Here is a 25,152-nt window from a genome sequence, read left to right as displayed (position 1 = left end):
AGGGGACCTGAATGAAGGCTGTAAGACCCTGAGTAGAAATAGTGAAATAAATGATAGAAAAATTTTCACTGTTATAAAGAATCCCGGAACTAGGGACCATCAGTTCAAATTACAGATGAAGAGGTTTATACTGGGATTGCAGGTAGTTTTCTTCCAGCATGTTGCTGATTACTGAAACAGGTTACCTCCACAGCTAGTTGAGGTTATTATCATTATTGTTTTTCTGGCTGATGCAAAGTCAATTTGCAAAGAGAGGAAGTCAAGGAGATCCAAGTGATTAGTGGATTTGGGAGATCGGTAGAGACAACAGATGAATTTGACAGAATGAGGTAGAGAGAGAGATTTTAAGCCAGAGAAGGTCAAAAAGAAGAGATTCCAAATTACCAAGTCTCTGACAGGGAATATTGGAATGGACATATGCACAAGTACCACCTTTGAGACGAAAGGAATCATACAGTGAATAATTTGGGCAACTGAGATGGGCAGTGGTTGAATCAGCCGATAACTGAGATTCTGTCAGAAAAGTACATGGGGTTTTGAAAATGGACATCGTTGAGATTAGAACTGAGACCACGTATATTTGTGAAATGGTCTAGGAAGTGCTTGGGAGGTTTATCTTTTTGCGGATAAGCTTAATCTATTAGTTTGACAATTCATGGTGCATTCAATAGTAAGAAAAGTGGGAGGGATATGTTGTATGAAGTAATTAAAATTTTTGGAAATGCCACCTGCTTGCATACTCCTCGGACTCCCTCCAGTCACTATCTGGCAGAGTAGAGGTAGCAAGATTGTACACTAGCTGATCCAGAAGCCTCCTAGAGAGTTACCAATAGGTTTACTCTGGTGTACCAACTAGCGACCGATTTAGAGATGTACCCTCGAAATGTAAGGAAGTTTGGATCTCGCCGTGATGTCAATAATAACTTTAAAAGACATCAGTCATACTGCATGATGGAAGAGATGGGGAAGGTTTGACCGGAATTTGGCTCTGGAGACTAAAAATGGTTCCACCACTTCAAGCCTCCAATAAGCAAAGCAGTGGTATTGCACTGGTTAACGAGAGTCATCTACCATCTAGTATTGCCTGGTAACACAGAGGGGCGGCATTCTTCCATGTGGTGTGGGTGCCACACCGTGACCCCTGCTTACGTTGGTTCACACCTGGGTGGTCACCCACAGTGTGCTTGTGCATGAAGGTTATACCCATAGTCTGCTTGCTCATGGGGATTATACCCAGGATTACTAATAGTCCCACCATCGTGATGGTGCAAGTCTTCATGATTTCTGCATATACAGTTGAGAGCAAACATATACCACATTAAAACTTGGTGTAGTTGGCATTAATATTTGAAAATTAATAATAAAAAGTTATCTTATAACTTCTTTGCAGAAAGGATTAGTTCATCAGAAATCTCACAGAATTACAAATATGGACATACTCATCTCCATAATTTGACAACAGAACACAAATTTTTTATTTGAACAGAGAGCATTAGCATGTGTTTATTCTTACACAAGTACTTTCAAATTCTTATAAACAATAGTTTTTGTTTAGTTTTGGATTGTTATAGCTAACAGTTGCAGTTGTAAGCTCTTTTCAGAATCCTGGAGAGAGCTTACAACTGCATTAGGTAGCTATAAGTAATGTAAATATGTCGTTAGGTACCGAATTCCTTAAATGCAGGTCAAGCACATGATTTGTGGTGTATAGAAGTTAATTTTGGAATGATGTTGATGATGATTGCTGACTGATATGCCATCTTCTATTTCCCACACAGTAGTAAAGATTTGTCACTTACCCATCCACCTTCCTTAGAAGAGATTTCGGAAGCAAAAGATTCATCTGATGAATATGATGATTGTGATTTCAATGAAGCATGCCTAATAGAGATCTGTATGATGATCCCATCATACAGATGCTTGATATTTCCTGAATAGGAAGAAAATTGAAGACTGTGCTTCTAATACTATGTCACTCATGTTTGCATAGTCTAATACCCACAAGTCAGTTATTTATAAGATCAAGACTGCTTAAAGGAAAGCTCAGTCTTGCCAATTTCCACATGTTAGAACTGAGGATGTCTCATTGAAATATGTTACTTACCCAGGTAAAGTATGTAGGATGATGTCTGGAAGAGGCTTTTTTTTACTAAACATGTAAACAGTTTATTAAGAACAAAATTAAAGCCCTGTATGCCAAACTCAGGAGAGTGATCAGGGTTTACTGGGACATAAAAGGCCATAAGAACAGTGTCTATGGGCACATTTCATACCTTTATCTGGTAAGCTTCCAGCAGACCTGCTTGTTATTAAGACAGGTCCTGTTTATCTTGCTAAGTGGGACATGCCCTTGGAGATCTTGAGAGGCGGGTAATTTTCAGTTGATAGGGTGACCATGAGAGTTCTCATCTCAATCACGTAAAGAAGTGATTGAACAATGAATTTATTCATGTATGGCAATTGCACTGTAACAATTCTGACAAAGAAAGAATAACTTATAACTTCCTGCCTCTTGTAACTGGTTAATTATAAGACCAAGCCATGGCTGCAGTTTGAAATGCATGGTTATTTCCTGTTGACTGGTCTTGGCTACTGATGAGAATTAGAGAATCTGAGACCCTTGTAGAGAACCCTAGTGTGGTATTCTTGTCATGGTATATTGTATTAATTATGTTTATCTGAGAACTTGGCTCGAGAAGGCAACTTCTCCCCTCACTTCTGATAATTTAACTTTATTTTTAGATAGTTTCATTTGAATATTTTAATGAATTTACTAAAGTTTTCCAGAGGAAAACAGTGCCCCCTTGCAGCAGTAACCTTGTGTATTAAACATGTTATTTGTTACATGCTTGTGGTGCAACTCTCTGCAAATGGCATTATGTTTAATTTATTTTATTGAGTGAGTTTTAAAATTTTATCTAATATAGTTATATCTAAATTTTATCTAATATACAGCAGGCCCCCGTTATAACGCGGGCCTGCTGTATATTAGATTCGCTATAATGCTGTTCTTATATTATAACGCGTATTTGACTATAATGCTGTCACAGATCACTATAACGCTCTTTTACAGATTGCATTTTTGGAATATTGAACGAATCATTTCATTTGATGGAGTCCGATAGCTTGAAAATTAATATAAAAATACAGTTAAAACTTTTCCCACGCTCAGTGAAATTTTCTTGCGCACTAATTTAATTGCAGTACAGTGACTTGTTACGTAGTTCCGAGAGAAGTCTAGTTATCACTAAGTACAGTATTAGATATCGTGCGTAAAGGGCAGTTTACTTGAACATTGTATTGTAATTAATGCAACCAACGCAGTTACATTTGCGAAGAGTTAATAATGGCCGATAAGAATGAAAAAGCAACATCTGGGCGCAGTACGAAGACTATAAATGTAAGAAAAAGACTGAATTTGAAAATTAAATTAGACGTTTTGAAGCAAATCGATTCTGATCAAAGACAAGTGGATGTGTGCCATAATTTAGGACTTGCAAGTTTAACTGTACGAACAATTATAAAAAAAATAAAGAATTAATTTTAGCAGCAGGAAAGATAGCTGTTCCACTGCAAGCAACTAGGGCTAGGCCGGCTATTAGGATTTAAATGGAAAGACTAACTAATTTTATTGAAGATAATATCCAATGCAGAATTCAGTTAAGTTAAATATTATAAAAAAAATAATAATAATAAAGAGAGAGAGATTAGTCTATATGATGATCTGAAGAAAACTCACCTAAAAAAAAAAAAAATTGAAATCATTTAAAACTAGTAAGGGCTGGTTGAATAGATTTAAAATCCAGGGAGAAGCTGCAAGTGCAGATCAAGGAGCCGAAACTTTCAAAAAAGAACTTGTTAAAATTATTGAAGAGGGGGTATTATATATTATACTTCTCAACAAGTTTTTAACATAGATGAAGCAGGACTTTTGTGGAAATGGCCTAAAAGAAGTTTCATATTGAAAGAAGAAAAAACAGCCAGGTTTCAAAGCGGCGAAGGATTGGTTGACTTTATTGTTGGGTGGTAACGCTGCCGGGGATTTAAAATTAATACCCCTTTTAGTTTATTTGGAAGAGAGCCAAAGTTCAACCCAAAATCGACACATTTTTCATGATTAAATTCATCAATTAAATTAAATCAATTTAGTTCAATTGAATTCATGATTTTAATTGGAATTTTAAGTTTAATTTTGATACGTAAGTAGTTACCACAAAATTATATACGTATGTAATGCAGAATATTTTATATGTACAAATATTTGAATATTAAATATTTTGACCAATATTTGTGCATCTTTTCACTACCGTTTATTCTTGAGTAGGAAATATCCTATGGCACTGACCACAACTCACAAATACATATGTTACCTTATGGGAATGCGACGCTCGCTTAACGCGGATTCACTTAGTGCTCTGTTTTTCCGGAACGAATTATCAGCGTTAAGCGGGGACACCTGTAGTTATATCTAAATTTTATCTAATATAGAACTAAGTGCATATAAACACACCTTGCCTTGGTGACACCATTTATGTAATGTCATCTGAAATAATTAATTATATATAAAGTATTTATACATAATTTCTTATAGGATATGTTGGATCGTTGTCATTTCTTACCAAGGTTTTGGAAGTAGTTCGGGAATTAAAAAGAATAAACCCTAATCTTGTTTATGGTAAGTTCTGAGAAATAGCTAATATACTATATTGTTAATTAAAACAGTTTGCAAATTTAAGCTATGGTGAGAGGCCTGAACACCCTTTAAATTTACATAAGCATTCTGACCCAGTAAGACTAAGTGGTAACTTGTTCCATTACCTAATTACTCTTTGACTAATGGCAAATTCATTTATGTCCAGTTTAAAATTATCTTTCCTTAATTTATGCCTCCTTATTTTTGTCATGCTAAAAAGAGAATTACCCACATCATTCAAGTTGGCTCATCCCTTTTAAGGCCTTAAATATCTCAGTCAGATCTCTGTACAGATTCCTGATTTCCAAACTTTGTGCAGTGTATTGTAGCTCCAGCTATCCATGGGTCATAAAACTCCAAATCAGCCAACCATCCATATTTTGTAGCTTGCAGAACTGGAGTCTTCCTTTAAGTATAGCTTTTTGAATTCTACAATTAGTCTTGTTTCTTTATCCAAAAAATTGCTGACATGACTGAAAAGGCCTATCAGCTATTTTTTTGGAAATGAGCCACTTGGGCTTGTACATAATATTCGAGATGTGGTCTGACTATTGATCTCTACAGCAAGATAATTACCTATATCTCTTATGACAAAATTTCTGAACATCACTAATGGAACTCCATGTGTTCTGTCTGTTTGTCTGGTAGTTGTTAGCGCATCAGCTTCTGTGGCCATAATGCACCTCCCAAGGTTTTTGCAGTACTTTGATCCAAGCCCGAGGCGGGATTCGAACCCGTGACCTTTAGGTTGCCAGGCAGCACTTTACCCACCTGGCTAGCCCGGTCGGCACTCCATGTGTTGTCCTAGCAACCTTATTGTACTGTTAAGATAACTTTACTCCAGACTGTATTAAACCTCCCCCCAAGATCCTTTTCATTTTAACAGTGAATGCATATTCACTGTTAAGGTGAAAGGGATGATAATAAAACCCACCAGTTGATAATTTAACTTATGAATCACTACAACCCAGATGCAGACTCCTGCATTTGCTAGTATTAAAGCTTAATTGCTATTTTTATGCATATGCACCTATTGTCTTCACCATCCCCATCAATCTTTCTGGGTTTTTGTCCATCTGTCTGCCCACATTGTAACAAAGAGATTCCCAGTGGACAGATTTTCATGAAATTTTTTATTTATGCCTTGTAAAAATATTTGTCAAGCCATTCCAATTTCATTAAAATCAGACAAATAGAAATCTGACAGTCATTATTTCTTTTTTTCCATAAAAATTGTATAGGAAAAGAAGTCTACTGCTCTTTATCAACTCAATATACTTAAATAAATACCAAGATCATTTTATGATTATGAGGCTACAACTACTGGGACACAATCATATTCATATAAAAATAAAAGGAAGGAGACCAAGTAAGTTTTTACACTGGTGAATCAAGCAGCAAAGAGTTGGAGGTCATTTTCTTAAGTATGAGAGGACTATTAAAATCCAGTGTTGCTAATTCAGGTGTTACTAAGCAGTTTTGATGAATGGCATAACTGATTTAATCCCCATAACACTGAAGTTATTGATCATATGTGCAACCTTTTACACTCATGGCTTGAGGCATTCCATATTCTTATATTGAATCCTAATATTGATTATAATAAAGGGACCCTATACACCTTTTATAATACACATCACTATTCTTTTTCCCCCTTTCACCACCCCTTTAACTTTTCCATACTCTCCATCTCTTTTCGTATATAGTTTTGAGTAGGATTGAATCATGGTAGTTGTTATCACTTAATGGGACAGTTGTATTTAAATTATTCATATGTCATATATGTGAATAGTTACAAATTGTATGCCATGGTCAGGCTATCTTCACACTGCAGCAACAATAAAAAATGAGAAGAGTGAACAAAATGATTTATGAACAATGCATTAAGACCCAAGGAATGTGTGCAAGAGTGGAAATAAAGTTTAATGCATTGACAACCATTCTAGATAGTTTAGGATACAGGAAGTTGTGTACCAGGTGGATTCCACAAAATGTGACAGTATGAAGATGATATTTGGGGTACATCACTATGAACCAGAGTCAAAGCAGCATGGTGTGCAGCAGAAACACAAGGTGATTCACTAATGAATAAATTCATGGCTAGCCTTTTACTGGAAAAATTATGTAGAAATACTGGAGGCATGAATTGCAAGTGAGTCCCAAAAAAAAAAAAAAAAAATTTCTTCTTCAACATGGCAATATCAGAACCCTATACCAGCATTCTGACAATGGAGACCATTGCAGAATTCAGGTGGACTGTTCTGTCACATTCTCCATAAATTTCGGACTTTACACCATGCTTTGATCTGTTTGGTCTTGTGAATTATGACTTTTGTGGGGGAACACTTCATCAGTAATGATGATACTGTCATTGCAACTGACAAGTGGGGAATGCAAACTCCATTCAGTTCTGGAGAAAATATGTACAGAGTGGTGCTGAGTAAATAAATGTCTGTTTATTCTCTGGATGTCCAAAGCAAGAAGACTTCGCAACTTCATTGTAACTGTTTTTGTTGCAACTGACATAATAGTGCAGCAGCTAACAATGGGCTGTGCAGTTTTTTATGGCAGCTTATGAGCTCGATTTTGCAATTTGCAATTTGTGTCCACACATGTTACCCCAGGACAACAGCCAGCCACATGTGGAAAAATAAGTATGAAGTACTTGAAGTGTTAAGACTTCAATGTAACTTAAAACGTAACTTAACTGCAGTGGTGTGGTATCCAAGAAAAGGGTGGTGCTTGTATATGAAAAACACAAGGAGTTCCAAGGGTATCATTTCTCAACCTGCTTATGGTTTGGAGAACCCATAAGTCAGGTATTTTTTAATTTTATTTATTTATTTTTAAACAGTAATGCCAACTTATTACTTTCTCAATTAGGCCAAAGTATGCCTGGAGGGATACTTACCTCCTTGATGAGAATCGTTGCCCATTCATTTCAAAGGCATTTAATTTCTAAATACATTACCATCCTAGTGTCTTAAATTCTGCTATTTTCAATTAAATAACCAGATATACCTCTATGGCTTGTTTACTGTGTCTTGTGGTATATCTATGCTTTTGGGTTTGTCAGTGTATATACTCGACGATTTGAAAAAAATTCAAAATATTCAAGCATAAGAAGACCTTCTTCCACTGAGAAATAGCTGAAAACTTATTAAACAACTTTTCTTTTTTTGCATATTTCAATAGTCTGTACGGACCTGAAAATTGCATACCACAGTAATTCAAGTGCAATGTCACAAGTTTCTCTAAAAAATCCATTCACATTACTAGAATACCATAGATTTTGACCTTTTATATTTAGGGTTATAATAATAATAATAACAAAGGGGGTGTGATTAGCCCAGTGGTTATGACACCAAATCAACAATATGATGGACCCAAGTTCAAATCCTGAACCTCAACAACAGCAAAGTAACACTAGATACCATCCACACAGCCATTAACTGGCCTAATGTAGGCCACCAGGATGAATGGAAGAGAAACCAGAGACCAACAGAAAAAAACGCAGCAAAGACAAGGAACCACCAGCCTGGGAAAGAAGGCTCCAGTGGAAGACAGAAGTGCTAAGGGTGAAGATGGGCCAACTGACCCAGTACCAACTGGGTAACAGAAGTAAGAAACTGATCAGAAAAGTGAAAATCATTCTTAAGAAAGAAAGCATTCACAGAAAACAAGAGACATATAATCAGAGAATTGAAGAATATCTGGACACCCTTTAGCAGAACTTCTTTGCACTCAGTAAGAGACTTTGCTGATATAGGGAGAGTGCCCAGAGGAAAACATACTGGATATTTGGTGAAAATCAGAGAGCCTTCTAGGGAAACATTGAATAAAAGAAGGAGGGCAATGGATCCCCCTAACCAGAAGGCACTTGAGTTCTGTGGTAACTTGTGGAACAGCAAAGTTAGCCATAATGGCCATGTTCCCTGAGTAGACCTAAAACAGAAGAAAACCAAGGACATACAAGAGATGACAGATTGGAAGATTCAGGAGGAACAAGTACAACAGTCCATCAGTAAGTTCCACAACTGGCAAACCTCAGGAATAGATAACATTCACAACATTGTGGATGTTATCAGATGCACACACCGACACATAGCAGAACAGTTCATCCAGATGATAAGGCACCCTGACACAATCCTGCAGCTTGATTCAAGGAATCACCTCTCTGAGGGCTAAGGACAAAGACACCACAAGCCTGGCAGAGTATAGACTGATGACCTGTCTCCCAACAATGTACAAGATCCTGATCAGCTGCATAATTAAGAAGATATCAGACCACTTGGAGAGCCAAAATGTCACACAGCAGAAGGGATGTAAGCAGATGAGCAAAGGATGCAAGGAGCAATTGACCATTGACACATCACTTATAGAACAGGTCTACAAGTCTGCAACATATACATGGCCTACATCGACTACCACAAGGCTTGCAACTCCATGCCCCATAGCTGGCTGATAGAGACACTGAAGATCTATAAAGTCAACCTGACACTGATTCACTTCCTAGAAGCAACTATGGCAAAATAAAGGACTACAAAATAGAAGGTCAAGAATGCATAACCAGACCAATCCCCATCAGAAGAGGAATCTTCTAGGGAGATACCCTGAGCCCACTGTGGTTCTATCTTTCTGTCTGGCACTTAACACACTGTCCACCACTCTCAATAGCAAGTACAGATATATACCCTAAAAGAAGGGAGGAAGAACTTGTACACCCTCTCTCACCTGATGTACATGGATGACCACGAACTGTATGCAGCAACCAAGAATCAACTCCAACAGCTACTCCAGTTCACCAAAGAGTTCAGCACTGACATAAGGATGCAATTTGGCCTAGACAAATGAAAGACCCATGGATTGTCAAGATAATCTAATCTGCCAAAACTGCCAGCTAAAGACCAGTGAAGAAATAATAGCCTAGTAGCCATGAAGAAAAGAGGGGAAAGACCTACAAATATCTAGTATGATGCAGTCTCACCAGTTAGAACACAAGGAGATCAAGGCCCACCTGACTGAGAAATATCATCAGAGTCTGAGGAGACTATTAAAATCAAAGCTGAATGGTGGGAACATGGTCAGGGCCATAAATACATGGCCTTTGGTCCAATCTATGATCCCAATGGAGCACTAACGCACTCCTTTGGGATCTTAGATTGGACCAATGCCAAGCTGCAGGAGATTGAGATCAAGCAGAATAATGATTAATAGTTGCTGCCAACACCACCTGAAGTTGGCTGTTGACAGGTTGAACATAGCCCATTAAGGAGGAAGGGAGGGGTTTGACAGACACAACACTTGGTAGCAGTACCTGTTATGGGGCAGAAAAAAATTCCATTAAGAAGAATAAGGTTTTTATTCTTCTAATTATTATTATGATAATAATAATAATGATTAGTCAAAATTCCTGAATACCTGTAGGATAGTCAGAGAGTTCTTCAACCAATAATAATAACCAGACATAACAACCACCTCATGCATTTGCTACCAGCCGACCGGGCTAGCCGAGTGGGTAAAGTACCTGCCCGGCAACCCAAAGGTCGCGGGTTCGATTCCCGCCGCGGGCTTGGATCAAAGTACTGCAAAAACCTTGGGAGGTGCAATATGGCCACAGAAGCCGATGCGCCAACAACTACCAAATCAACAACAACAACAACAATTTGCTACCAAGTATCCTTCGTGGGAATAGAATAAAGCTATTAGGAGAAGGAGATAATAATAATAATAACAGCAACAGTAATAGAGCTGTTTAAGTGGTGTTTATATTTCCCTTTATTATTATTATTTTTTAAATTCAATTCTTTTTAGTCCTTATTTTAAAGTACTTAAAGGTATGGGTTTTTTTTTTTTTTTGTGAGCTAAGAGGTGCACAAGAAATAAATGCTTTTGTTACACATCATAAACTGGGGTTTAAGTTATTATTATAAATATCTTTTTTTTTTTTGCATTACAGTAATTTATAGCATTCTCATGTATATTTCATTTCTTGCATAAAGCTGAAATGCATTTTTTTGAGTAATGCTTGACAATATACTGAACATTCTGCCAAAAAAGAAAAGTTCCCTTTAGTTGACTATATAATCTGCACAGAAAAAAAAAAAAAAAAACTGAAGTCAGCTAAACACCAATAGTAGAGCAGGTCTAATTTTTGGCATGAGTGAAGTTTTAAAACAATATGACATAACTTAAGCATTTAAACCCAGCTTAATGCAAGTGAGTGTCGAAATGACGGAATATTCGAGCTAAAGGCACATTTAAATTGGATGTATACATATAGCGCAGATGTTTTTCAGTGCCGAAAAAAAGAAAATGGCAGGTTACGTGATTACTGTATTTGTTTATGTTTGCCAGTCTGAAAGTGAATTCTGTACTGATATCACAGATTATGCCCCTGTTTTACATTTATTTTAAATTAAAAACCCCTCACTATGGCTCCTAAAGTTAATAAACTCCATACAGAGAACAAAAGAACTTCATTAAAGCTTAGTGACAAACTTGATATAATCCAAACTATTACATTACAGTCACCCAGAAAGTTAATTCATCTACCTCTGTGTATTGTGTCTGTAAATTGCATGTGTTTTCTGGTTGATTTTCCTGTTTTGCTGGATGAAAAACCCCAATTTCTGGAGGAAAATAACCTTGCTATCTACACCTGAGACCGATTAACTCAGCCATGGAATGAAAAAAGCCCATTAAAGTTCCTCATGTCATTGACGGGATTCGAACATGAGCCTTTTCCACCCGTTGTAGGGAGGACAGTAATGATACCACTGTGGGGTAACCGAGCAGACTAAACTGATATAATAAAGAAAATAGAATGGGATGTAAGCAGGAGTGTATTAATGGCAGAATATAACATTGAATCATCAACATGCTTATGTTTTTTATGTGCATTTAATAAAATTGTATTCTTAATCTCTCTTCTTATTTATTATTTCTCATTATTTCTTCATTAAATATATTAAAAATAAAACTTTCTAAATAACGGAAAATCAAAATTACAGCACCTTGAATTCCAGAAGGTGCTATTATTCTGAAAGTCTACTGTAGTAGTAGTAGCGGCAAATTATGCAAGAAAGCAAGCTTATATAGCATCGACAAAAAACAAACAAAAAAAAAAAAAAAAACTCTACACCCATCCATACTCTCCAAGAAGTTGTCTAGTTCTTTCTTGAATTTGTTCCAACCATCCATTTCCACAACAACAGATGGAAGCCTGTTCCAACAATCAACCCCTTGCTGGCTGAAGGCAAACTTCTGCACATCTATCCTGCAACCATCCTTCCGCAACTTAAAATTATGATTCCTCATGTGTGGTCTCAGCAAGAGTAAGAATGCCATTCATATTGAGCATACTCAATCCATTCAAGGGCTTAAATAGCTCAATGAGATCACCCCACAGGTGCCTAGTGTCCAGAAGCTGCAATTTGCAGAACTGAATTCTTTCTAGGTAAGAGCATCCTTTTGATCCCTTCACCAATCTCGTTGCCCTTCTCTGCACCAGTTTAAGTAGATCTACATCCTAAATCGAGGCCTCCAGACCTGAATACAATACTAAATATATAGCCTAATCATTGCTACATATTGAGGATTGTATGCAGGTCTGGTCACCTTTGTATCCCTGCTAGCAAAGTTTCTGTGTGTCATTGCCAAAACCCCTTGAGCTGTTCAGGCAGCATGTCTGCACTGCGCAGAGAATTTCATATCTGACCGAACAATTACCTGCAGGTCTTTTTCTTTTTTCACTACCCTGAGTGTAGTAACACACAGTTGATAAGTTACTCTAGGATTACTGCTACCCATATGCAGTACATTGCATTTATGGCGCATTATGACCTGCGTAGTCCATGCGCCATTAAACCTCAATACAAACAAACAAACAAACATTGCATTTGTCAATATTAAATTTCAACAGCCATTTCTCAGCCCATTGATCAAATTTTCCTAGATCTTGTTGTTGTAGCTCACCATGATAACTGTCATTAAACATCCTGCTGACCTTTGTATCATCTACAAAGTTTAACGTTTAGCCTGATATACCTTCATCAATATCATTAATAAATATTGAATACAACAATGGGCCCAGCACTGAACACCATGGGACTGCACTGATAAGATTAGTCCACAAAGAGCAGTGCCCGTTGATAACCACTCTCTGTCTTCCACTTAACCATCCCTTTATCAATAGCAGTAACTTGCTCTTAATGCCACATTGCTCCAGTTTACACAGCAGTCTTCTATGTGCAACAGTATCAAAAGTCTTCCTGAAGTCCTAGTATAGGATATCAGAATTACTTTTTGCATCCAGTTCCTTGATTGCTGCATCATAGTAACATATCAGTTTGTTTAGTCAAGACTGACCCTTAACAAATCCATTCTGTGACTGCAGTATAATTGCATTTCTGTGCAGGTGGTCCTGCATTACTTCTTTAAGTAGTGAATCCATTATTTTCCCTGGAACAGATGTTAAGCTAACAGATCTGTCATTACTCGTCACCTTTTGATCTCCCTTTACAAATTGGAGAGACATTCGCACATCTCCAGTCCATAGGGAATTCTCCTGAATCCAAGGATACTCTCTTAATTATGGCTAAAGGCTCGCTTACCTCCTTTGCTGCCACTTTTAATATGATTGAATAGATCCCATCCACCTAAGGTGTATTTTTTTATGTTCAGCTTCAACAATTCCTCTTTCAGTTATCACAAAGTCGTTTAGTTCCCATTGAGTTTTATAAACTTCTGGCATCCACTTCCCTAAAGAATTCCTTATGTGTGAATATAGATGCAAAATACCTATTCAATTTGTCAGCAACCTGAGAGGATCACCAACAGTTAAACATTGACATCAAGTGGCCCAATGTGATTCAATCCCTTCCTTCTACTGTTAACAAGCATAAAAGTCTTTGCTGCTTTTCTTTGCCAGAAACTTCTCGTAATTTGCCTTAGTTTGTCTAACATCCTTTGTGACTCAGTTACAGCCTACTTTATATCTACTATAGAATTCTGAATGATCTGATAATTTATATGCATCCATGCACTTTTATTCTCTGCCACGTGTCTCAATAGTTGAAGTGACAGCTATACATTCATTGTGCAAAAAGGATAGGTGGAACAGGACCAGGGTAGGTCTGCCAGGGGCAAAGGTTGATGTCGTAGAGCAGATATCATCTTTTATGGGCACAAAGGGTGATATCGTTGTAGATGTTGGCACTAATGATATTAAGAGTAGGAGACCAGCTCGATTACTTAACAAGTACAAGTCAATGCTGAAAAAAGCTGTGAGTTAGGGTTGAATTTGAAAGTTTCTGCAATTCAACCCAAACACGATAGGGGGGAATATATGATGAGAGCCTTGTCGATCAATTCGGCCCTGGACAGATTGTGCAAGGCTCAAAGGGTAGAAATTTTCTCAGCCTGGTCTGTGCTTGTTAACAGGAGAGACTGCTTCTACAGGGATGGGATATACTTAAATAGAAAGGGTGCTAGAATATTTGGTGATGCTATCGAGGCAGAGTTCGGTGGGTCGGAAAACTTCTAGCTGGGGGGGGGTGTACGCAGACTAATAGATTAACAGTAGTCACTGGCAGGGGTGAAAGTGATTCTTGCACTACTTCTATTGAAATGCAATTGAGCAGCAGCCTGGAAAGCAAGGCAGTGGTGATTTTCAGGACTGCTGGGAGTCATAGTGGAACAAGTAAATATATGGGCTGTGTTAGTGTAACTAAGAGTAGAAACAGGTGCATGTACACCAATCCTAGGAGTATAGTTAATAAATTTGATGAGCTTGGTGGGATATCAGAGATGTGGTGTCACACAGACATAAGCAGTGCAGAAGTGGAATTTGGGGAGTACAATGTGTACAGGAAGGATATACAGGTCAGGAAGGGAGGAGGGATTATGCTGTTAGTTAAGAAACGCATAAAATCTAAGGAAGTGCATCCAGTTGATGTTGGTGGACAATGCAATGTTCAGTCTGTTTGGTGTGACATAAGCACTGGGAAAGGAAAAATGAGAGTAGGTGTGTGTTATAGACCTAATGAATCTGATAAGTATAATGAGCAATTTTGCAGAGAAATAGAGTGGTCTAATAAATCAGAGTGTCTTATAATGGGGGATTTTAATTTCCCAAATATTGACTGGAATTTGTGGGTTGGTCACTCACACACTAGCAAGGCTTTTGTGGATTAATTTGATGATTGTTTTCTACAGCAGCATGTTCATTAGGCAACTAGTGGGAGTAATACTTTTAATCTGATTATCAGTAGTGATTCTTCATGCATTAAGAATCTGCAGATAAAGGGGCCACTAGGTGGCAGTGATCACAGTGTGCTGAAGTGGGATTTACTCAAAGAGGTAACTACCATAAAGGGTAAAGGGAAGGGTTTTTGATTTCATAAAGGTGACTACGGTGGTCTGAGACAGTATTTAAATTTTATATGGTGGAACCAACTGATGATGTTACCAACAGCAAATTCAAAATGGGAAGCATTCAAAGAATTAATCTTGGAAGCTACTTGGCTTTTCATACCAACTAAGAAATATTGTTCAAGGTTTAGGCCTAAATGGATGTCAGATGAACTAATTACACATGTGGCAGAGAATAAAAATGCATGGGATACATATAAATTAACAGGTGACACAGAAGCCTATGATAGATATATAAGCTGGTCTGTAACCAAGTCACAAAGGCAAATTACGCAAAATCTTTGGCAAAGGATGCAAGGAAAAACAGCAAAGAGTTCTTTACTTATGTAAACCCTAGAAGGAAGGGAATGAATCAGATTGGTCCACTTGATATCGATTGTTCAACTGTTGATGATCCTGCTCAGGTACCTAACAAACTTAATGAATATTTTGCATCTACATTCATACATGAGGGAGGGAATTGTCAGAGGTGTATTAAACTCTGGTAGTAAGTTAGATAATCTTGTAATAACTGAGAGTAAAGTGGAGGAGAAATTGTTGAAGATGAACAATAGAAAGGCACCTGGGGTGGATAGAATCTATCCAGTTATCAAATCCTTAGCCATAACTATGAGTGCTTTCTTGGACTCAGGGGAGGTACCCATGGACTGGAGATGTGCAAATGTGACCCCAATCCACAAAGGAGGATAAAAGGGAGACAAGTAATTACAGACCTGTTAATTTAAATTCTGTTCCAGGGAAATTAATGGAGGCACTGGTTAAAGAAACATTGCAGGATCATCTAGACCAGACTTCAGTTATAGCTCGGACACAGCATGGGTTTGTTAAGGGGAAGTCTTGTCCAATTTGATTGGATACTATGATGTAGTCACAAAGGAACTGGATGCAGGGAATAACTTTTATATCATTATCATCATTATTATTATTAGCCATATGGTACAAGGAAGCCTGAGGCTTATGTTGCACCAGCCAAAAAAAAAAAAAAAAAAAATCATGAGTTACCCCTTGAGAAAGAGAGAGAGAGAAAGGAATCACCAACAAAGAGAACAATGATGATATCCAGCTCAGGACCCTGGGTTTGCCAAGCCCATACTCACCAGATGTGAGCCCCCATTTGGACCTTAGAAATGCTTTTGATACTGTTGCACATGGAAGACTGCTGCACAAATTAGAGCAGTGCGGCATTGGAAGCAAATTGCTTGTCTGAATAAAGGGATGGTTGAGAGGGAGAAGACAGAGAGTGGTAATCAATAGACGCCGCTCTTCGTGGACTAATGTTATTAGTGGAGTCCCTCAGGGTTCAGTATTGGGTCCATTGTTGTTTTCTGTATTTATAAATTATATTGATGATGGTATATCAAGATTAATGTCCAAGTTTGAAGATGATACGAAGGTTGGCAGGGTTGTTAAGGACACTAATGACAGTACGCTGCTGCAACAGGTTCTAGATAAGTTGAGCAGATGGGTTGAGAGGTGGCAAATGAAGTTTAACATTGACAATTGTAAATACTACATATGGGAAGCAGTAATACCCCAGAGTAACATATCATCTCTGTGGTACTACACTGACAGTGGTAATGAATGAAAAGGACCTGGGGGTAATTGTGCAGGCAGATGTGAAGTTTTCTGAGCAGTGCAGGCAGCCTGCAAGAGTAGCTCATGGTGTCTTGTCAATGATATACAGGAATTTTTCTAGCAGGGATAAGGAGGTGATTATCCCCTTGTATAAGGCAATGGTCAGCCACACCTTGAGTACTGTATACAGGTCTGGAGGCCTCATTTTAAGAAGGATGTAGAGCAGTTGAAACAAGTACAGAGAAGGGCAACAAGATTAGTGAATGGAACAGAGGGTTTCTCTTACAAAGAAAGGCTTAAATTTTGTAAATTAATCTGGAGACTTGGTACCTGCGAGGTGATCTGATTGAGGTGTATAAAGCCTTGAATGGTTTGAGCATGCTGAATGCTGATGGAATTCTTCCACTTGCTCAGAATAATTGCCTGAGAGGGCATAAATTCAAATTGAGGAAAGACAGTTGTAGGATAGATGTGGGGAATTTTGCCTTTAGCCTGCTGGTGGTTAATTGCTGGAACAAACTTCCATCTGTCGTTGTAGAAGTTGATAGCTTAAATAGATTCAAGGCAAAACTAGACAAACATTTGGAGTGAGTGGATGTGTGAAATGAGAAGGGGTGGTTTTTTTTTGGCTGTTGCTATATAAGCTTGCTTTCTTCCATCATGTGCCTTTGCTAATGCTAATATCTAAACCTTGAACACTAATTCTTCATTGGTATGAAAGCCTAGTAGCTTCTATGATTGCTTCCCATTCAGAATTTGCTGTTGGTATCATAATAAGTTGGTACCACTGCATAGAATTTGAAAACTGTCTGAGACCACCATTTCCCTTACAAAAGGAAAAACCTTTCCTTTTACGCTTGACAGTAGTTATGTCTTTAATTAAATTCCACATTAGTACAATGTGATTGCTGCCACACAGTGGGTGTTTTACCTGCAGATTCTTAATGCTCAAGGAAGTAATGGTGTTCAATGATTTAATTAAATCTATGAAGATTATGAAAGTAGAAAGATAATACAATGATCGCTATGAACAAAAGTGATTATCATAAACTCTCAGTCATTCCCCCCATACCTAACACTGCCACCTTCACGATAAGGAATTATTGTCTTGTTTTGAAAATTCATAGGTTTTTTACTTTATTGTTGTCCTTAATTCACTGCTTATTTGATTTTGCTATGGCAACATCAGTTTATGCATTTTTTTTTTTTTTACCAGTAACAACTTGAAATAATGACGGGCACATTTATTTAAAATCACAAAAGTAAATGATATAATCTGTATCATATAATTTCTTTAATTATGATATTTTGTATATTTATATGTAAGAATTAAGTTTTGGACATATGGCTAATTGGTATTTTTTTTTCTCAGTTTGTGATCCTGTAATGGGTGATGACAAGAAAATGGTAGGTGCTATTTAATTTTGTGAAGTAGTTTCAATAAGAATTAAATGATCTCCTGCCCCCTTTCATTTACATCTTATGACCATTTATTTATAATTTTTACATTTGATTCAAAGTAAAAGTCAGAAATTTTTTTCCCAGAATTTCATTTGCTTCTAATTTTGAAATATATTTCTGATCTGTTCACTCTGATGATAAAACAGTATGCAAATTTACAGGGTCTACAGCAAATCTTTCTTGGCCTATATTAGTGCCTTTGTCACATCAGATGCTTTGTCTTCATCTGTTTGAAGCTGCTAAATATTCTCATAAGTGCTACACACTTATGAGAATATTTAATTTGTAATTCTGTCGTAATTTGGAAGGGTTGCTCTGAGGTACACTGTGCCAAGTTGAGGATTAAAGGAAGATTATGCACAGAAGAAAATATGATGTTGAAAACTAATGCATTTTCATAAAGGTGTGATGGAATTCACCAAAAGCATTTAAACTTGATTAATATTTTTAGTACAGTCAGTCCTCGTATAATACGTGTTTACACTACACGAATTCGATCATACACGATTTATAAATAGGGGAATGATATCTTATATAACACGAACTGAATTTGCTTATGCATGATTCGCCTTGGTGCTTACAAGAAATGGCAGTCTAACGCAGAATCACCCCAACCGAACGCAACACGATAGGAACGAAGAGAAGATTCTGAAAATGTATTTATGTTTTTTATATCAGTGAAGGGGAAACACATTTCACCATAATAACGTAAAAACCAACACAATTCCAGCTATCGGTATAATCGCAAATGCAATTAGATCGAGTTTACTACCAGTTTATAACAGATTCCAATAGCAGCAATGCAACTGGAAATTGTTTTTATTTTTTTATGGTAGTAACCCCTAGAACTGTGCTTAGTAAAATGTGAGGTGTTAATAGTGTATCTCTGCCTTTACGGTGTTGTTTATTCAGTTGCTACACGTGCGCAGCTTTGTTTATGTGTATCAAGCATGCCTCCTCGTTTTGTAATTGTGCTTTATTCCCTAAAATTGAGCAAAATTCTTAATTATAAAAGGTGTGAAAAGGAAGCGTCCTGGTGAAGACACTGCAGATTCAGAGAGAAAAAAAAAGAAGCAATATCGATAAACAGAGGCGAACTGGGTCAAAAATTCTTACCCGGGAAAATTTATAGTGGCCTCATACTATGGTTTATGGCCAAAATCACACTGGCCCACTGGGGTTTCCCCGGTAAGGCTTATGGCCAGTCCACCTCTGTCGATAGAGAAAAAATATGAAATTGTGAAACGCTTTGAGCGAAATGAAAGACCACGTGATATTGCACGTGGTAGACCTAAATGAGGCAATGCCGAGAATTACAAAGAATGCAGAGAAAATACAAACAACTTTCATAGCAGGAACAACTCAAAGTGTAATTAAAATCCATTAGATTAAGACACAAAGAATTGGAAGAGTTGGAACGGCTGTTATCTGTTTGGATAGAAAATCAAACAAAAAACAAGTTTGCTTACAACAGAAGCAAAAGCATTAGCAATATTTTATTACATAATAGCTGTAATAAAATACGTAAGTATTTTATTCGTAAAAAATACTTACGTATTTTTAATTATATTATAATAAAATATAATATAATAATAATAAAAAATATTATAAAAATTATAATATTTTTTTTATTACTATTTTAATCGTTAAAACGATTAAAATTACCCGATTATTTATTGTGTTTGGTAATATTTTGGTTACAAATGTGTGTTCAATATTGGGTGGTCGGCACCTAACCCTACTTTTCCCATAGGGCCTGTTGTTTATATTGCACAATTTTGCTTTGCACGAGGGTTTCTAGGAACAAACTATCGTGCTATACGAGGACTGACTGTATACAGACTGGTATACTATTGCTTATAACAATCAAAATGAAAAGTTTACCATCAGTCATGACCGCTTATTAAGTAATGATGAGGTACTGGGGATTTCAAGGACTTCTGGGAGTCATCATGGAACAAGTAGATACAGGGGTTCTGTTAGGGTAATTAAGAGTAAGAACATTTGCATGTATACTTGCATGTACACCAATGCTAGGAGTATAGTAAATAAATTCAATGAATTTGAAGTGCTGGTGAAGACATCAAAGGCTGATGTTGTTCGGATATCAGAGATGTGGTATTGATTATTGGGATATCAGAATTGGAATTTGGGGAGTACAATGTGTACAGAAAGGATAGACAGGTAGAAAGGGAGGAGGGGTTATGTTGTTAGTTAAGAAACACAAAATCTAAGGAAGTTCATCCAGTTGACTTAGATAGACAGTGCAATGTTGAGTCAGTTTGGTGTGACATAAGCACTGAGAAAGCAAAAATGAGAGTGGGAGTGTGTTATAGGCCTAATGACTCTAATGAGTACAATGAACAACTGTACAGAGAAATAGAGATGGCTAGTAAGTCAGATTGTCTTATAATGGGGGATTTTAACTTCCTAGATATAGACTGGAACTTGTGAGTTGTTTGCTCACACATTAGCAAGACTATTGTGGATTTATTGGATGATTGTTTTCTGCCACAGCATGTTCGAGAGGCAACCAGAGGGAGTAATACTCTTGATCTGATTATCAGTAGTGATTATTCATGCATTAAGAATCTGCAGATAAAGGAACCATTAGGTGACAGTGATCACAGTGTACTGATGTGGGATTTACTCTAAGATGTAACTACCATCAGGTGTAAAGGGAAGAGTTTTTGCTTTCGTAAAGGTGACTACGGTGGTCTCAGATATTTTTTTAATTATATACAGTGGGACCAACTGATGATGTTACCAACAGCAAATTATAAATGGGAAGCATTCAAGGAATCAATCTTGGAAGCTACTAGGCTTTTCATTCCAAATAAAAAATACTGTTCAAGGTTTGGGCCTAAATGGATGTCAGATTAACTAATGAAACTCGTGGCAGAGAAGAAAAATGCATGGGATGCATATAAATTATCAGGTATATTTGAAATAAACAAGGAGTTACCGTTTATTCTGTCAGTAGGATTTCTTCTTTACCAAATCTCCTTATGCGAATAAATTACGAAATGATACGTTGAAACAAAATTACATAATTTAAAATAATTTAAAACTCAGTGTGTTCCTCACTATTGACACAGGGACAGTCCAACACCCAGGATCACAGCGGTGAACCTCAACCCAATCCCAGAAATATCAAACCCCCCATGGAACCTCTAGTGAAGGAAGACATTTTGTCATAAATGTGAATTTGGAATAAGAATAAAATACTATTAAAATGCAATAAAATTACAATAAAACAATGAAATTAAAGAATTCCTCCCTTAAGCGGACTAAAACTTTTCGACAAGTGTCATCCATGCATCACGTGCGAATGTATTGGAACTAGCATTCCATGCAATAAATGATAACCACACATTCCTGTTTAATGAAGCCAAAATTTTAAATATTCAACATAATTATACTAAGTTATTGATTGCCGAAACTTGGGAAATGAAAATACAAAAAAACTCTATTAACATTCGTCATCCATTTCTCATATCTGATTCATGGTCATTCAAACGCATGCATACCAAAGACTAATCTCCTATTTATAATATTCCGAACACACGCGTTTTGTTAGTTTTATTCCACCCCATGATCATGACACTTGTCAAAAAGTTTTAGTCTGCTTAAGGATGCTTCATGTGAACATGACACTTGTCGAAAACTTTTAGTCTGCTTAAGGGAGGAATTATTTAATTTCATTGTTTTATCATACTTTTATCACATTTTAATAGTATTTTATTCATTTTCCAGGGAGGAATTTTTTAATTTCATTGTTTTATCGTACTTTTATCTCATTTTAATAGTATTTTATTCATATTCCAAATTCGCATTTATGACAAAATGTCTTCCTTCACTAGAGGCTGCATGGGGGATTTGATATTTCTGGGATTGGATTGAGGTTCACTGCTGTGATCCTGGGGTGTTGGACTGTTGTTGTTCACTGTTATTTGGTTTTTAGGAGCATTAGCAACTAAGGCCGTATTGCTCCGGGGATATGCGGTGGTCATTCCCTGACTTTTCCGCATCCTCTGTATTTGGTGGTCACGGGCTCGAACCCCGGTCTAATCAAGAAGCGTGTGCCACGCACTGCTGCTCCTGCCCACCTGGCTATGGAGGTGCCAGGGTGTTGGACTGTCCATGTGTCAATAGTGAGGAACACATTGAGTTTTAAATTATATAATTTTGTTTCAACGTATAATTTCTTAATTTATTCACATAAAGAGATTTGGTAAAGAAGAAATCCTATTGACCGAATATAAGGTAACTCCTTGTTTATTTCTAAAATATTAATAGAACGTAGGAAAAATTGAGCATATGTAAGCTCTCATTTATATATTATAAATTATCAGGAGACAGAGATGCCTATGGTAGATATAAGATAGTCTGTAATCAAGACACAAAGGAGGTTAGGCAAGCAAAGGCAGATTACAAGAAATCTTTGGCAAAGGATGCAAAGAAAAACAGTAAAGACTTCTTTACTTATGTAAACTCTATAAGGAAGGGGATGAATCAGATCAGTCCAGTTCACTTGATATATGATGGTTTCATTGTCAATGATTCCGCTCAGGTAGCTGACAAACTGAATGAGTATTTTGCCTCTACATTCAATATATAAGTTTATCAAACTTTGGCAGGGAGCTAAATGATTTTGTAATAACTGAAAGCAAAGTGGAGGAGAAATTGCTGAAGTTAAACATAAGGAAGGCACCAGGGGTGGCCTGGGGATCTATTCAGTTATATTAAAGGAGGCAGCAAAGGAAGTAAGCAGCCCCTTAGCCATGGTTATGAGGGCATCATTGGACTCAGTGGAGGTTCCCAAGAACTGGAGATGTGCAAATGTATCCCCAATTCATAAAGGGGGATCGAAAGGTGACACAAATAATTACAGACCTATTAGTTTAACTTCTGTTCCGGGGAAAATAATGGAGTCACTGGCTAAAAAAGCACTGCAGGATCATCTAGACAAGACTGTAGTTATAGTTCAGACACAGCATGGGTTTGTTAAAGGGAAGTCCTGTCTGACCAATTTGATTGGATACTATGATATGGTCACAAAGGAATTGGATGCAAAAAATAATTTTGGTATCATGTACTTGGATTTTAGGAAAGCTTTCGATACTGTTACACATGGAAGACTACTGTACAAGTTGGAGCAGTATTACATTAAGGGTAAGATGCTAGAAAGGATAAAAGGATGGTTGAGTTTGAGGAGACAGAGAGCAGTAATCAATGGACAGCGCTCTTCATGGACTAATGTTATTAGTGGAGTTCCCCAGGGGTCCGTGTTGGGCCCATTGTTGTTTTCTGTATTTATCAATGATATTGATGAAAGTATATCAGGCTTAATGTGCAAGTTTGCAGATGATACGAAGGTGGGTAGGCTTGTTAATGACAGTTAGGACGGTAGCTGCTGCAACAGGATCTAGAAAAGTTGAGCAGATGGGCTGAGAGGTGGTAACTGAAGTTTAACATTGACACTGGGTAGCATTAACCCTAGAGTAACATACCAGCTGTGCAGGACTATACTTGGGTTAGTGGAAAATGAGAAAGACCTGGAGTTAATTGTGCAGTCAAATATGAAGTTTTCTGAGCAGCGTATTAAGGCTGTAAGAGCACATGGGGTCTTGTCAATGATATATAGGAATTTTGCTAGCAGAGATAAGGAGGTGATTATCCCCTTGTATAAGGCAGTGGTCAGGCCACATCTTGAATACTGCGTACAGATGTAGGGGCCTTGTTTTAGGATGTTGAGTTACTAGAATGATTATAGAGAAGGGCAATGAGATTAGTGAGTGGAACCAAGTGTTCCACTCACTATTCTTGCTGTTAACAAGATAGGCTTAAGTTCTAGAGACTAGGCACCTGCAAGGTGATCTGATTGAGGTGTATAAAGCTTTGAACGATTTGAGCAAGCTCAATGCTGATAGGATTCTTCCTCTTGCTCAGATTCTGCACCCGAGGGGGCATAGATTCAAATCGAGGAAAGATAGTTGTAGAATAGATGTGTGGAAATTTGTCTTTAGCCAGTGAGTGATTGATTGCTGGAACAAATTTCCATCTGCCATTGTTGGAAGTTTGACAGATTAAATAAATTCAAGGCTCAACTAGACAAACTTTTGGAGTGAATAAATGGGTGAAGCGGGTAGGGTTTTTTGCTTGCTTTCTTTCATTGTGTCTCTGCTAATGCTAAATGCTGCCCTCTGAATTTTTGTGTTTGGATAGGAAACTGGCAAATTATGCATACAGCAATAAAATAATTACTTTAAAAGTAATTATTTACAAGTTCCAAGTTTGCCGCAGTATTCTTTAGTGAATGCAGCAATCTCCTCCAGTTATAGAAATGGTTTAACACTGCTATATATGGTTATGTGATCATTATTCAGTATTCATTACTCATTGTTCATTGTTTTTAACTCTAAATAAGGCTTATCTGCGCCTCATTTTTTGTTGCAGAATTCCTTCTACTAGTCAATGCAACCATGACACTACCTACAGGCAACTGATTGCTCATGACTTGGCTTTTCAATCAGTAGGTCATTCAGTTGTGGAGACCTGATTATGAATTGAGAAAAAGATTCTGCTGCTATATTGGGTTGCCAAATTTTTTGTGGTGGACAAACCAGATGAGCGAAATCTGTTTTGATATCGATATATTGATGCATATTATAAATATATTAATATGAAATTTGTATATAATCATTTTATTAAGTAACTGCATACATAATCATTTATCAAAAAAACTTTCATCCCTTAAAAACATATTGGTTGTCCTCAGCATTATGTTGTACATATTGAAAAATAAGCAATTCTGTAACTTTGCTTGAAATTATAAAATCGTATTTTCTATGTGAATTTATTTATTTGTGAAATTAGGATTTTCAGTGCTCCTAAAGTCTTTTAGGGACATTGGGGATATCCAGCAACCATGTGCTAACAGTAAATTACAGGAAACAGTAAAAAAGTATTTGTCATTCCTCAAGTGA

General features: G+C 37.0%; 1 protein-coding gene across 1 annotated transcript in view; it reads left to right on the top strand.

Annotated features, from left to right (window-relative positions):
• Positions 1-25,152, top strand: part of Pdxk (pyridoxal kinase) — a 165,530-nt gene that overhangs the window by 68,226 nt on the left and 72,152 nt on the right. Inside the window, exons 4-5 of the mRNA XM_090390325.1 lie at positions 4,592-4,675; positions 18,075-18,109. Of these exons, the coding sequence (XP_090246451.1) occupies positions 4,592-4,675; positions 18,075-18,109 (119 nt within the window). The remainder of the gene's footprint in view (positions 1-4,591; positions 4,676-18,074; positions 18,110-25,152) is intronic.

Source organism: Mastigoproctus giganteus, chromosome 1 (assembly GCF_048544385.1).
Source record: "Mastigoproctus giganteus isolate SK-2022 chromosome 1, ASM4854438v1, whole genome shotgun sequence".
Classification (NCBI taxonomy): Eukaryota; Metazoa; Arthropoda; class Arachnida; order Uropygi; family Thelyphonidae; genus Mastigoproctus; species Mastigoproctus giganteus.
This window is presented reverse-complemented; position numbering and strand designations above follow the sequence as displayed.